This window comes from Polistes canadensis, unplaced genomic scaffold, assembly GCF_001313835.1.
Source record: "Polistes canadensis isolate GaletaPanama2010 unplaced genomic scaffold, ASM131383v1 scaffold_60, whole genome shotgun sequence".
NCBI lineage: Eukaryota > Metazoa > Arthropoda > Insecta > Hymenoptera > Vespidae > Polistes > Polistes canadensis.
The window spans coordinates 711,521-727,744 of NW_014569607.1; the positions used below are offsets into that span (position 1 = coordinate 711,521).

Here is a 16,224-nt window from a genome sequence, read left to right on the forward strand (position 1 = left end):
AATTTCACATTATTTCTCTTTCTCTCTCTTTCTCACTTTCTATCTTTTTATTTTACACGCATATAAACATATATAAAAATATGTGCATATATTTTTCGTAATCAACATATATTATTTGACTTATTGTCAATTATAATAATGTGCATTTAATATCACTTTCCGAGATAGATAATTATAGGAATCGAACCTTCATATATATTATATCGATTAGTACTCGTGTTTGGTACAAATTCCAAAGATCTTTCGTATTACAGTATTAACCATCGATTCTCCTGAGCGAAGAATTTTCAAACTGATAAATTGCTCGTATCTCTAATCAGAATTAATTTTCCAAAATGTTAATAACGAATCGTTATTACAAATAGTCCAATATACATTATATAATATATATACATATATATATTATATATATATATATATATATTAGTACATTACAATATGTCTCTATTCTGTCCGATCGATTAAACGAGAGCATCCATGCGCGATAGAATTATGCATGATTATACTATTATCTAATTCGTTCAACATTCAATTGAAAATAAATAAAAAAAATATAACCAACAGAGTTAGCTGAACTTCATGAAATTTAATCGCACAAGAGATTTATATATGTTATAAATAAAAGTTTATAATTATTAAAAGATTAAATCAAATATGAAATCGTGACAATAAACTATTTCATATTGTGATTGAAAGATAAATCAAAATCTATTCTTACACGTACATTAATATTATATATAATCAATTAGTCATTTATCACGTCCAAAAATAAAATTATTTAATAAATATGTCTCGCAGGGTGAAGTTGGATAGGGTAAAAATTTAAAACGTTATTTCTCTCGTCCAAAATTATAATTTTTAATGATAAGGTATCACAGGGAACTTGGACATAAAAAAAAAGAAGTAGAACTTAATTTAACTAAGTTGGACGTTTCGTCCCTTTATTGGGATTTCTTCAGCAACTAGAAATTTTATTTTATTATTATTTCTTTTATTATTTATTCTTATTCAATTTATTTTATTATTATTTCTTCTATTATTTATTCTTATTCAAAATAAAATTTCCAATTGCTGAGGAAGTCCCAATAAAGGGACGAAACGTCCAACTTAGTTAAATTAAGTTCTACTTCTTTTTTATGTCCAAGTTACCTGTGATACCTTATCATTAAGAGTTATTTCGTTCTTTCATCGATTATGTATAATAGTTTGTTATCAATAGTCAATCTACACCATACACTGTTCTCAAGCAAAATCAAAAAACGAAAAAGCTCAAAGAGAATAGGCCGTGAACCGAAGGTAACTTTATATCTGTATATACAAGATATCATTGGTTAGCCAGGAGCATCGTACTTCTCCTCCCACCCCCCAGTGCATTTGGTAGCTTCGCTAGCTTTTACCCAGCTTTAGACGATTCACGAATGCTTTGATCATACGGATTGTCTTTCTCGTATATGCACATACATCTACACTACAAACATACATACAAGTATATAATATATACGCATAGACGTGTTATACACACGTACACTCGTTTCTTTCTTTCACTTCGTAGACAATCGTTTATAAAAGTAAAAAAAATATATATATATTTTTTTTTTAGTAAATTGTGAACATTTGTCTCACACCTTGTGATAAATTTAAATTTCATTATAAAAAGTCATAACCAGTATTAACACCAGTACCAACCAACACCCGTTTACTCGGTGTTCTTGGAATAATTCTTTTGACACGCTATCCATTTTTTTTTTTTTTGGAACGAACCATTCGCGTGGATATACCAAAGTGAGAAAGAGAGAGAGAAAGAGAAAGAGAAAGAGAAATGTAGAAGAACGGTGGTCGCGTTTCGGCCATAATGTCGAGTAAAACATCGCAGCTATTCGCGCTATTCACGCGCAACAGGTATTATTCTCAACGTTAAACTCTCGCACAGCATCAGCAACAGCAACAGCAGCAGCAGCCTCTGCCTCTGTTACTGTTGCTGCTGCTTCATTGCTTTCGAGCGTAAAGTTACACACGAACGCCGTAGTTCGAATCGGAAATTTTTACAGAGACCTCGAAAATGGAAACGATTTGTACGTACTACTACTACTACTACTAGTAGTAGTAGTAGTGTTACTATTACCACTACTATACTACTTTTACCTATCCCGTCGATGACTACCCTCTTTCCATCTCGTATTACGAGTTTCAACGATCACGCTCGAGTCGCGTTAAATATACTAACGCTTAAAACGAACGTTCAAGCTTTACTGTTATCTGAAATATCTGAAATATCACGTTTATATCTGTTGTGCTTTGACAATATTTTCGTTAATTACGTACAAATTTCTCTGATTTTAATCTAACGGAAATAGTATCAAGTTTGTTGTTACAAATTCTTCAGCAAAAAAATTAACGAAATAAATAATAATGAAATATGCATTATTTTAAATATATATGTATAAATAATATTATTATCTTATATTATATATTTTATATTATTATATAGAATATTATAAAATATAAATATAATAATGCACGTTTATATAATACTCATAATAATATACAAATATTATATATAGTAAAAAATACTGCTTGTATGTTAGTGTGTGTATGTCATATATGAATACGTTTGTGAAAAAGAGAATGAGAGAGAAAAAAAGAAAGAATTTATTTCTCTCTCTCTCTCTGGAAAATTCGCGCAAAGCATAAATAGAAGTAAGTACCTATGCTTTTTTATACACGAGTCGTGCAAGTATTCGCATAAGCTTTCAAAGCCACGCGTCGATTTGCATGAACACTTTTTTACTTTAACGGCAGACGCATTTTAGCGAGGTGGGTGGGGGTTGCACATTACACGTGCAAATACTAACGTATATACTTATATGTGTATTTATATATGCGTGAATTTTTCTCGCGTATATTTTATGAATATATTATATAACAAAATATACGAATATATGTGATGATATATATATATGTGTCATTCAATCTCAAATCGACCACTTTTGACCCCCTAACCCCTTTCGATTTGGCTGAAACTTTTTGATCATTTTCTACCTGATTGAAAAACATCTCTCAGAATTTTTTCAAATTATGTCACTCAACTCAAACAAAGTTATGAATTTTTCAGCCCCCAAAAAATGTTTTTTTTCCTTTCGAATAGCCGTAACTTTGCCAAAAATTTACTTGTCGAAACGTTTTGTCTTTTTTTTTTTTAAATCTTTTGTCTTTAAATGTACTTTCCGGAAAAAAATATATACTTATATTGTAGTTAATTATATACTATCGAAAATTATAATAACAAAATTTTAATTTGCAATTAATTATGGGTTAATTTTTCAAGTGAATATTATAATTAGCAATTTATTTAGATTTCCTTGATAGTTTAAATAATTTACAAACAATATATTGTTCTGAATTAGAATAATTCTTTACAAACAAACACCCATCAACTGCTTGGTATAACACTATGCAACTGCTGAATTCCTGCAATGGTTTTAGTTTTTAAAAATCGGTCAACTAGAATCATTTGCAGCTTTATTGTAGTTTTTTCAATTGGCTAAAACTTCACCGTTATGGTTAATTCTATATATTTACTTATAGAAAAACAACGAGACGTTGCAATATCTATAAAATAAGAAGAAAAACTTAGAAGGAACGAAGAGGAAATTCGTTTAATTTTACGAGCTACCCCTTTACGACGTAATTTTCTTCGGGGTGATATCGATCCTATCGAACTTTGACCTCGTCAATTATTTTCTAAGTCGTTCGAGTAGATAAAAAAATACTTCATTTTGCTTCATCTTTTTTTTTTCCTTTCCTCCCAACAATCTTATTTAATTCTCATTCACGTTGAAGCTTTACTTAAAAACTGCATATACCTAATCGAATTGTTTTTGTTAAATTTCTTTTGAAAATATTAATATACACATATATATATATATAAACGTCACGAACTTTAATTATCATCCTAATATATTATAATAATATATAATATAAAATAAACAGCGTGTAATTGTAAACAATTATCCTAAATTAAAAATAATTCACAATTGAGAAATAATTTTGTAATGTGTAAAAAAGGGGGGAAATTTCATTGAACGTTATTTTGGAATAATTTAACATTTGATTTCTGAACTTTAATCTTAACCGTTCATGAGAAATCCAGGGGAAAATGAAAAGGGGTTAACCGTTCGAGTACTCAGCGGAGCGCGTTCAACAATCACGAAGACATTTTCGTTTGGAATACATGTACCACCTTTCTCTATCCTACTCTCTCTCTCATACACACACACACACTTGTATGTTGAAAGCAGGAAGAGAGAGAGAGAGAGAGAACTCGGACGTTAGCATCGTTATCCCTCGGTATAGCTTGCAACGGTGGTGGGTCTAGTTAATTTGGTTGACAAGAGACTAGCTCGTAGCAACAACAGCAACAGCAACAGCAGAAGCAGCAGAAGCAGAAGCAGGAAGCTTGCTACCCCTGGATGCTGTTTGTTAGAAACCACTCCCTTTCGCCTTGCAAGCCATCTTCTCTCAAATTCACCTAACCTTGTCTACTATCTACTACTATAGATAAAAGATAAGTGACATTTGACTGGCGCCAAAATAAGCAATGCGACTATCCCATTCGTATTTGTTTTTTTCTCTTACTTTCCTACCCCCCATATCATTCACAACTATTTCTATCTTTTTATTTGTTGTTGTTGTTCTTTGATCATTTGATTTTCATGTCGATTGATGTATTTGTATTAGTTGTTATTATTATTATTATTAGTAGTAGTATTCAATTAGTTATTTCTCTCGTCCAAAAATAAAATTATTAATAAATAAGTATCGTAGGAAAATTGGACAAAATAAAGGGACGAAACGTCCAATTAATCAAAACTATGTTCTAGTTCTTTTTAATGTCCAATTTTCCTACGATACTTATTTATTAATAATAATTATTATTATTATTATTGTCAGAGTGTACCAAAAGTTCATGAGTTTATTGTGTTCTTGTTTCAGATAGTGCAATTATTTCGTAATCTCAATTAAATATTTATTCGAAAAATGTACGAACTTTCACGATTCATCTTTAATATTATTAAAATTTAAAGATAAAAATATTTATAATCATCGTATCAAATGTTTTCATGCGTTATGTTGTTTCATATCGTATATAAACGAAAAGTAATGATAGGTAAATGAAGATTATATTTTATTTATTTGTTTTATTAATTCAAACAATTCATTTCTCATTGTTTTTCTTTTTATATACTCGCGTTTTATTACATTAATATTTATTTAATCAACATTCTGTCATTTATCTCGTATGTATTATATTTTTATTATTTAACTAGCTTAACGTAACGCATTAGGAAAACGTGCTATTCCGATATTATTTGCGAATACAATATTTAACATCGTATCCGTATCGTTAATCATTTATAATACAATTTTTGTCGTCTACATTCCTCCCCCCCCCCACCTGCTTTAAAAAGAAAGAATAATTAAGTTCAATGAATTATAGACTTAAAATGTAATACGTTTAAAAAAAAAAAGAAAGAAACAACAACATCGGATAGAAAGGAAAAATTAATTTGTATCCGATAAAAAATAAAATACAACGCGTATCTACGAAAGGGTATAGTAAAAGGTTAAAATTATCTGATAGAATAATTATTTAAATATTAAATATCGTCAGGATTAAAAGTTTATAGTTAATAATAATAAAATATGAAAATGAAACACGAAATAAAAAGTTATAAGGGTGTGGGGGTGGGGGGAGGGGAGGGAGGTAGGTTTAACTTCTTTGAAGCGGGAGAACATTTCTCATGAATTCGTGTCAAAGATGAAAAATTAACGCAGGAAAATCGGGTATTCTCTGTTCGAGTGACACGCAATGGACGCCTTGTGGTTAAGCGAATGGGAGGGTAAAGAGGAAATTAGGGTCAAAGGTCGCTCTTCTCTGAACTTGTTTGTGCTTAACACACAGACCGGTCGAACTCGTATATATGCATTAACGTAGGTGAATGCTGGCTCCACATATACACACGCACTTATACATAGATAGATGGATAGATAGATAGATGCATGTAGTATAGGAACCACACACGTATGTGTAACTAAAACTACTATTACGTAGATGTCATCGAGAAGCTTGAATATTGATCGGAAAGGTCAAAGGAATTGATGCTGGGCCCAGTTCTTTAGAAGTTTCCGAACCAAACATTTATCAAATTGCAAATCGTTTACTAGTTAACTCCAGCTACTCTTATTACCATTATTTAACTGTTAACTTCGAATGTGTATCGTTTTTCGATAAGAAAAATAAAATGATCATTTTTATATAAAATATAAATTTATAATTTTTATATAAAATATTATATTTGATAATAATAAGAAAAGAAAGAAGTTATGAACTTAAATTTGTTTTTGTTTTCTATTTTTAGAATTGGATTAGCTTGTAGAATAGAATCGTTATGATGTTAATTAGATCAAAAATTAATTTTAATTTTGTTTGAAGTTAAAATATATTTCGATAGAATATATAAGAATTGTTGTTGCATTTTTGTAAAAAGAATAGTTATATCGGAAGCCCTCCAAACCCGAAAGGGTACGGAGTATAAATAAATAAATAAATAAAAATATTATTATATTTGATATATGATCGAGATAGTTGAATACCATTCTTGTCGATATTGTCTAGTAATATTTTTTCTTAATAATATACGATAGTTTCATAGACCAAAATATTACGTCGATATGAGAGAAGAAAAAATAGATGAGAGAGAGAGAGAGAGAAAGAAAGATTGCCATCATTAATTCCACTTCGAATCGTTAAATCGGATTTGAACGAGTGCTTTTCTTTGAACATAGTTCATAATTCTACGTTGATCATCAATTTGGATTAAACGAGAAATACGCTTTATAGTACACGTAATATCTAGATACATATACAGAAATGCACACTCATATATATATATATAAATATATACGTCATCTTTAATCTGTCTAGTTTTCTACAGTAAAAAAAAAAAAAAATGACAAATTATTGATAGGATTTATTGCTTCGGAAACAGAATATCCGAGATCAAAAGCTAGTCGTAAAGTACATGCGAGATAGGTGCACCGTCCGATATTGCAATAAACTATTCAAATGGTACACACATATACCACACGGACACATATATTCACGTATGTGTATACATACATATAAATATACACTAGCATTGAATTAAGCCAATGCTCGTTTCTCAGTCAAAATCTACGTCCCACAGTTTACGTGCGAGTGCATTTTCAAATTCAAATCGCATTGTGTTCGACATTGCAATCGACTGCAATATCGGTTAAATCAATTATTTCGATATTTTCATTGTTTTAACAAATTTTAACAATTAAATAAGACCGTAAGGAAGATATATATATATATAGAGACGATATCATATTTTATATAACTATTTACTGAATGAAAGATAAATTAAATTATACGTGAAATGTAATAAAACTTTAGATATTATTGTTTTATGACTAATATTTATATTAATCATTTATATTATTTCACATGACACTTTATATTTTATTTTATATCTATACTATTATTATTATATTTATATGTTACAGCATTACCACAAAAAGTCGAGATCAGTAGTCAACCGTTCAAGAAAAATCTAGACGGCAATAGTCATTCGAATAAAAACAAAATCGAAGTTAAAGTTGGCGAATCAACGCGTTTGGAATGCGTCGTGAGATCTGCAAAACCAGCAGCCTCGATTGTTTGGTATCGTGGAAATGTACAAATCAAAGGTGGTGACACTAGCATCATGCCGATATCGATCGAAGGTGGTAAGTTTCTATTCATTATTTTAATATACTATCTCTTAAAAAAAAAAAAAAGAAAAAAACAACTTTATATCTAATTCATGATCTAATTATTATTTACATACGGGAGAAGTGCGTTTGAATTTTTCAAAACGTTCCAATTTTAAATATTTAATGTTTCAACTCGGTAACACTAGTAACTTTGAAAATTTTTAAATAACACTCCCATTAACTTTTGATGTATCATCTTAAAAGTTAATACGAAATTTCCGTCATCCTGACAATGATCGTCGAGGAAATAAGCAAAGGAAAAATAAAAAAAAAAGAAACTCGAGATAGAAATTGTGAAGTTGTTCAAATATAAACGTAGTATATGACACGTATATATGTATGTATGTATATAAATAATAATAATAATAATAATGAATAAATAAGTATCATAGGAAATTTGGACATTCAAAAGAACTAGAACTTCGTTTTGATTAATTAAAATTCGTTCTAGTTCTATTGAATGTCCAAATTCCCTATGATACTTACTTATTAATAATTTTATTTTTGGACGAGACGAGAAAAACAACTAATTGAATAATAATAATAATAATAATGCACGAGAAAAGTACGGTAAGCATTGATTTAAATTTAAAAGAGAGAGAGAGAGATAGCAAGGAAAAAAATATGAAAAAAGAAGGCAAGGAAAATTAATTCGAAACGCATTCGTCACTTTTTCTCATTTCGCTGTACCGAAATATCGTATCGAACGAAAAATGAAAGAATCGTCAGCAGCTTAATTGAATTTTCCTTCTAGTACCAACCGCTCGATCATCCGAAAGTATCGATTATTCCGCTCGCGCGCACCTTCGATTAAAACGAGATAACGGTGGGATATCGGGCAAGGCAATGCAATCACGGAACAAACATCGATGTATTTTAGAATTAACGCCGTTTAAAACATTCCATGCTCGTTTCTCGTAGTATGTACTACGTGCTTTGGTTAACGGTGAACCAAACCAACCCCATACATATAGTATACACATACATACATACATACGTATTGTGTCCTATCGAAAGAAAGAAAGAAAGAAATCAACCCCCCCACCTACCCCGAAAGAATCAACAGTCTATGTCTATGGGGTTTTTTTTATATATGAGGGACTTATATTATCTATGAAGTTTTTTCAAGTCTTCAGTAATATTTATTATATCATGGGGAATGATTAAAAGCACGTGAAGTACATTTATTTTGACGATAGCGAATGAGTAATGTTTATTGAAATATTTTTGTAAGTATTATTATATTATCTGCATATGCATAAATTATATACGTATAAAAATGTGTAAATATCGTATTGCAAGAAAATATTATATTAATAAAAATCAATGATTATATTATCGTAATTATATATTATTATATTCTATGAAAATATTGTAGAATATTATTTACACACACAATTATTTAATGATAGAATTTAATTTTAATGAATTCTATTAATAAGCTAAAGTATAAAATCAAACAAAAGGGATTTAGTTAAACGTAGTATAAGTATTTTTGATATACTTATAGATAAGTAATTAACTAGGTAATTACTTACTCAAGGAACAACCATACTTAAGAAAATATTAAGACAAAGCACGTTTCTTCATTCATGTCGATAATGCTTGTTCAGACAAGGAGATGCTGAAGCCTGGCGAAACTACGAAGAAACTTCTCAAATACGATACCCACGGATCTATCACTATAGTCCCAACTGCCGACGATGATGAGATGGATTATACCTGCGAAGCCAATCATCCAGCAATTCCCATTAATCGTCCGATGCGGGCTACCATCAAACTCTCCGTTTTCTGTAAGTAAAGGACCCATCGCATAACTAACATACAGGAAACGTTGTTAATCGGAAAGATAAATTGCATAGATCGAAATTGATAAAAGCGAATAATCAAATTTGTATTTTTATTTAAACAATATGACAATATACCATATTGTATTTACTTTTGATAATAACGTTAATAAATGTTTGAGATTAAATTTATTTCGTAACGTTAACACAGGAAGTGTGACAGTTTTTGTTTTAGATAATTTTTCTAAAAGTTCTATTATTATTTCTTAACTCGTTGAAATAATTTTTCATTTTTACATTACAAAACTGCGAACCTAATTAGGAATATATAAAATTTTATAAAAGAAATAAGAATAGATAAATTGTTATATAAAATCATTTAAAAACCTTTGACTAATTCTGAATATATAAAAACTTGGATATATTATTTCGTTTCGAAAAAGAACACAGATGATATTGGAATTAATTGTTAATTGTAATACAAAAAAGAATGGTTAACGATTCCTTTAGGAAATGAATTGCTGATTTAATATACGATAAATTTAAAATACAAAAATATAATGAATTTTGACAGATCCACCAGGTATACCATACATCGAGGGTTACACCGAGGGTGAAACCGTACAACGGGATCAACAAGTGGAGCTTACCTGTCGATCACGAGGTGGAAATCCACCTGCCGAAATTGTTTGGTATAGAAATAACAAACAAGTCACGACCAAGTATCATTCGGAAGGAAGCCTATCAGAGAGTGTCCTGTCTTTCAAGGCCATGGCACAAGATGACAAGGCACGATACAAATGCGAGGTGTCCAATATCATGAGTGTTGAACCCATGAAAGTGCACGTTGACCTAACTGTACTTTGTAAGTATAAAAGGGAATGACATTTTATCTTGTGTCACATTAAACTATACTTTAACGATGCTAAGAATATTTTATCACATTAACATCATCTTAATTATCAACGTCAATTTATTTAGATGGTATTAGGGGATAAAATTACTTCGAGATGAAGATTTTCATTTCACTCGACAATCTTTCCTTTTTAAATATTAACACGTTCACTAATCCCACGCTTTCTCATTTTAATCTATATATTTATTTATTTATTTACGGGATATACTGATTAATATATAAATTTAACAAAAAAGATGAAGTAAAAAAAGCAAATAATAGATAATATATACTATACATAAATAATAATTAATAAAAATTAGTATATATAAAAACAAAAATAGTATATTCATAACTTTTTAATTCTACGAATACACTTAACACTAGATATACAAACCGAACCAAGTTGACTCATTCAAACTTTGATAATATTACTACATATATATAAAACTTAAATATTATTTTTTTAAAAACATATGTTTGATTTTTAATTACTTAGTAAAATATAAGGTAAAAATATTAAATTCCTCTATCGTTCAATCAAACGTTCGTAAGTTTTGAAAAAAAAAACATAATAAACGAAACATCGGTCAAAATCTAGTGTTAAAAATAATATTAAATTAAATTAAAAAAAAAGAAACGCGTTACGAGAAAAGATTGTATATAGAATGAAAAATATTTTTCCAGTTGTGCCAGCCAATGTGATAATCACCGGACCTACCGAGGCAAAGGCAGGTGAACAAGTTGTGATTACTTGTACAACAGAGAACTCTAACCCACCTGCGGATATAAAGTGGTCGGTTGACGGTCGGAACTTTGAGAATAGCACGTCGAAAACGGAACCAGCGTCTCAGGGTGGTTGGATCACAACTTCGAATGTGACTTTCAGTATAAATCACAAGAGTAGAAGCATCGTTGTTATCTGCCACGCGTCGAATGCTAAACTTGCTGAGAATGTGGTTGGCACACATACTATCAACGTCATCTGTGAGTATAATATACTTTATATATATAGAACATATACATATACATACATATATATGTATACCTACAGTATACGTACTGTATAACTCACCATAATGAAATTTTCGTTCGATGAACTCGCAAACGATCAATTCGTCAACACGTTGAACTCCCACTCCACCCCCACCCCCACCCCCGAGTTATTTTTACTCGATCCGATCGTTAAATCCATTATACTATTCTCTCGAAAACGTTGAACTTTCTATCGGTTGAATTCTATATCAAAAAAAAAAAAAAAAAAAAGAAGAAAAAAAAAAACGAGATATTATAAAGGTCCGATTTGGAAACTGAAAATTCTTTTTTTATTTTCAACGTTTTCCAATGACGTCTTTCAATTTTTCGTAATATTCTTAAAATTTATTGTTGATGGTTACATATAACAAAATTAGATACATATATTATAACGATTCAAATTATACTTTTATAATTTTAACAGAATAATTATTATACAATATAACTATAAAAGTATATATTAAATATATCATCGTAACGATTTCTGTCTCTGCAACGGATACACGTTACAGTCATCGATGCAACAGAGTGCATTATCGTCCCCCTCGTAGTTTCTCATGCAAATTCCTACCTTCGGTTTGGGTAAATCAATCTTCTTGGTTAGAATGTTGGGGTAGACATATATATAGAGAAAGACAGAGACAGAAATAGAGTAAGAGAGAGAGAGAGAGAGAGAGAGAGAGAGAGAGAGAGAGAGAAATTGGCTATCGTACTTCCTAATTCAGAATTCTGCTGTTTGAGCAAATTATTCTCGTTCCGAGACAACACCATGTTGTCAGGTAGTACTCTCTCATTCTCTCTCTCATTCTCTCTCTCATTCTCTCTCTCTCTCTCTCTCGACTTTGGTTGGCTAGTTGGCAAGAGCCACGCATGTCTGACCTTTCTCTTTTCATCTAACCGTAACACTGCTGCCAAATGTTAGGAAAGGATGATGAGGAGAAATGGCGTCAATATTCAACGAAATAATATCATTTGCTAACTCAAAGTATTAAAATGTTCGCTATTAAAACTTTAACTCATTGCAGCACAAAATTTCAGATAATAAAATAGTCCCTTGGTTGCATACAAAATTTAATTATTTTTAAATGTTTTATAAATGAAACAAAATATATATATTGGGATATATTTTTTATTAATAAAGGTATAAAACAAAAATATATAAGAAAAATAGAATAATAGTTTAATTAGATTTAGTAATATTTGTTGAAGACATTAACAATTGTTTTAGGTAGATAAGATTAAATATATTTCCTGGTGGAACTACAAATGTTCCAGTATGCATTAAGGTACAGGACAATTTTTAATCCCACCTTAACCCAAAGAGGATATCTTTTAATCTTATTTACATTTAATCTGAAATAAATATATAAGAATAATTTCGTATAGATAGATAGTTATCATCATCATCATCGTCTCTATGGAAAATGCAACTTTTGATAGCTTCGTTAGTCGTGAAAAACGAATAATGAGCTTTTTAATATATAAAATATAATATTCCTAAGTATATATATATATACACACCATAGCTTTGAAAATTTTCACGAGGTGCTACGTCATTTTATCGAGACAATACAGGGAACTGGTATAGAATGTTGTTGGTATGGGTGGTGCACACGTAGCAAGAACTGGTGCTGGTGCTGCTGTTGCACTACGTATTACTGCAACGCTTTTTTTGATCCGAACGCAAAGAGAATGAAGATTAAAGCTAGCAACACATATACACACTTTGTTCTAGATCCACCCTCGAACCTCTTCGTCACTGGTTATGAAGAGGGTACAACTATAGACGCTGGAACGGTATTAAGACTTCAGTGCACAGCCACAGCTGGTAATCCACTGGCAACTCTGACGTGGTATAAAAACGATAGAAAGGTATATAATATGGGTAAAAAAAGATTTTTATCTATCTATGCGCGTTCTCTTTCATTATAAAATATGATTATTTTTTCATCTTGTGAATATTTAGAACATTTTATATTATAATTATTTCTAATCTCTTTTATTCGTTTCTTCAGATACTCGGTACGTCCAGAACGAGAGATCAAGCTGTTTCCAGTGAACTAGCAATACTCGTTAATGCATCGGATAACAATGCACACGTTAGATGCGAAGCTACCAATTCTGCCACGGAAATACCATTGATGAAAACTCTAATATTAAGAGTTAATTGTATGTATTACATATTATATTTAAGGTTAATTACAAAAGTTCGCGTATGTGGGTGTTACTTTTTAAATTGTAATATTTTTTACAAAGTTAATTTTTATAAGAAAAAGAAGAAAAAGAAAGAACTATCCATCGTGCAGTGTTTAATGCAATTTGTGACACGATAAATTAACGAATTTCTTTTGATTAACCTAATTTTAACATTAGAAAATATATTAGAATCGAATTTCTTTTCTCATTTGACACGAGGGGTGTTGCATTTTATTTATTTATTTATTTATTTATTTATTTATCGTCTATTATTTATCGTAGTTCCGCCCGAAAAAGTGAAGATCACGCGAGAACCGCAGGATTTCCATGCAGGTCAGGAAGGTCGTATTATTTGCGAATCAAGTAGCAGCAATCCAGCAGCAGAGATGTCATGGTGGAAGGGTGGTATATCGGTACCCTCAACGAAAAATGGTACTAAAGCGGGTTTACACGGTGGTTTTCTTTCCTACGTCGAATTGGCTTTGGATTTAACGGAGGACATGAACTGCGAAGTGTACACCTGTCAAGCAAGAAACGCTCAAATGGAAAGGTCGATACACGATGCGATAACGCTTCACGTTCTATGTAAGTACATATATATATATATATATATATACAGTGATCATATATACATTTGGAAACTAATAAAATCAAACGAACCGTGCGGAAAAGTGTTGTTTCGTTTTATTTTTGAAGTTATACTTCTCTTTTGGCGCGTTTTGGAAAGTGAATTTAGATGCGACAGAAAAATCGACACCACGAAGTTGTCGATGATATTTACGATGCGATTCAAATTTACGGCATGAAGTAATTCGTAAATAAATAAATTAGATTGTACATATTTATATTAAAACCTTTTATCTATGGTATTTAATATCTTCATTTTATTTTATCATATTATCTTTTTTTCGAAAAATGTAGAATATTATATTGGTACGCGAGATAATTGAATTTATTTTTGAGGTTATGTTCGTTTTGTTACGTTAAAAAAGTATAAATTCTTACGTGCGTACATAAGTACACACATCAATTTTCTTTTTTTTCGTTTGTTTGAAATAAAATTTCATTCGACCCCCATTCGAATCCAAAAACCCCAATCGATTTTTCGCCACGAGATGATTCGTTTAAACATTAATATGGGAAAATTGATGTTATAGACAAGCCAATATTTTCAACACTGGAACATTACGAGTTAACCGGCATGGAAGGTGAACCCTTCGTAATATCCGTCTCAGCAACTGGAAATCCTAATACGGTAACTTATACATGGACAAGGGATGGTTTACCTTTGAGTAGTATAGGCAAAAGAATAACTGCTCGTGGACCAACCCTGAATATCACCAAATTGGAACGTTACGATGCTGGAACGTACACGTGCGAAGCTATCAACGAAGAAGGGACTACCTTTTATCCACTCAATTTGACCGTACAATGTGAGTAAATCTTTCTTTTTTGTTCTTTTTTTTTTTTCAAATGAATTCCCATATTTTCTATCGATTTTTTATACGAATATCTTTTATTCAACACTTTATCTAAAACTTAACATATTTATTTATTTATTTATTTATTTTGTATCTTTTGTATGTGTGTATTTTATATATTAGATCCTGCCAAAATCTTACACACGTCAACGTCGGGCACGGTATATCCACCTGGAATCGAAGCTAAATTGTTTTGCGAGGTAGACGGTAGCCCTATAGGAGACGAATTCGTGACTTGGCAAAAAGTTGGTTCCAATTCTGAATTACCTGGAAGATATTCGACATCTTTCGCGAACAAAACTTCATATCTTCATATAGAACATCCAGAAAAGGAAGACGTAGGAGAATATCGGTGCAAAGTTAACAACGGAATTGGCAATGCCACTTCGAAACCGATTTTATTCATTACGAATTGTGAGTTAATAATAATCGTTGTTACTTTTGTTAACAAAAGAAAAAAAAAAAAAAGAATAAAATAAATCGTAACCCCTCTCTATATTCATTTGTTTGTTTTTTGTTTGTTCTATTTATTAACAGTTACACCAGAAATGATGAATACACCGTTAACGAGAAAGGCCGCGGCAAATAAAGGAATAAATGCGCCACTTTATTGCAAAGCACGGGGATCACCGTTGCCACGTTTCACATGGATTTTCAATGGGAGATCTTTATTACCTAACGCGACCGAACACAAATATAGCATCACGCATAGCGACGTAAGTGTTAAAAATAAAGGTATAATAATATTATAATAATACAAAAATAATGTTGTATTAACACACGTTAAGTGCCACGTGTACCAACGATGGTACACATAGAGGCATATTTATTTAATACGTTAAAACAACAAATGGCATGAATGAAAAATAATCGAACGAAAATAATTTAGCATGGAACGGTGTTCAAATTATGTTTTATAATAAATAAGAGATTATGTTATATGATAATATAATAATAAATATAATAATAATATATAATATATAATATAAAT

The 16,224-nt window shown here is 30.5% G+C and overlaps 1 protein-coding gene across 5 annotated transcripts in view; it reads left to right on the forward strand.

Annotated features, from left to right (window-relative positions):
* LOC106785968 (nephrin) overlaps window positions 1-16,224 on the forward strand; it is a 363,418-nt gene that overhangs the window by 338,132 nt on the left and 9,062 nt on the right. For all 5 annotated transcript variants that reach the window (XM_014746875.1, XM_014746873.1, XM_014746870.1 and 2 more), the window contains exons 4-13: window positions 7,591-7,812; window positions 9,453-9,632; window positions 10,201-10,491; window positions 11,209-11,508; window positions 13,292-13,428; window positions 13,572-13,725; window positions 14,035-14,337; window positions 14,910-15,185; window positions 15,357-15,647; window positions 15,771-15,949. In XM_014746875.1, the coding sequence (XP_014602361.1) occupies window positions 7,591-7,812; window positions 9,453-9,632; window positions 10,201-10,491; window positions 11,209-11,508; window positions 13,292-13,428; window positions 13,572-13,725; window positions 14,035-14,337; window positions 14,910-15,185; window positions 15,357-15,647; window positions 15,771-15,949 (2,333 nt within the window). The remainder of the gene's footprint in view (window positions 1-7,590; window positions 7,813-9,452; window positions 9,633-10,200; window positions 10,492-11,208; window positions 11,509-13,291; window positions 13,429-13,571; window positions 13,726-14,034; window positions 14,338-14,909; window positions 15,186-15,356; window positions 15,648-15,770; window positions 15,950-16,224) is intronic.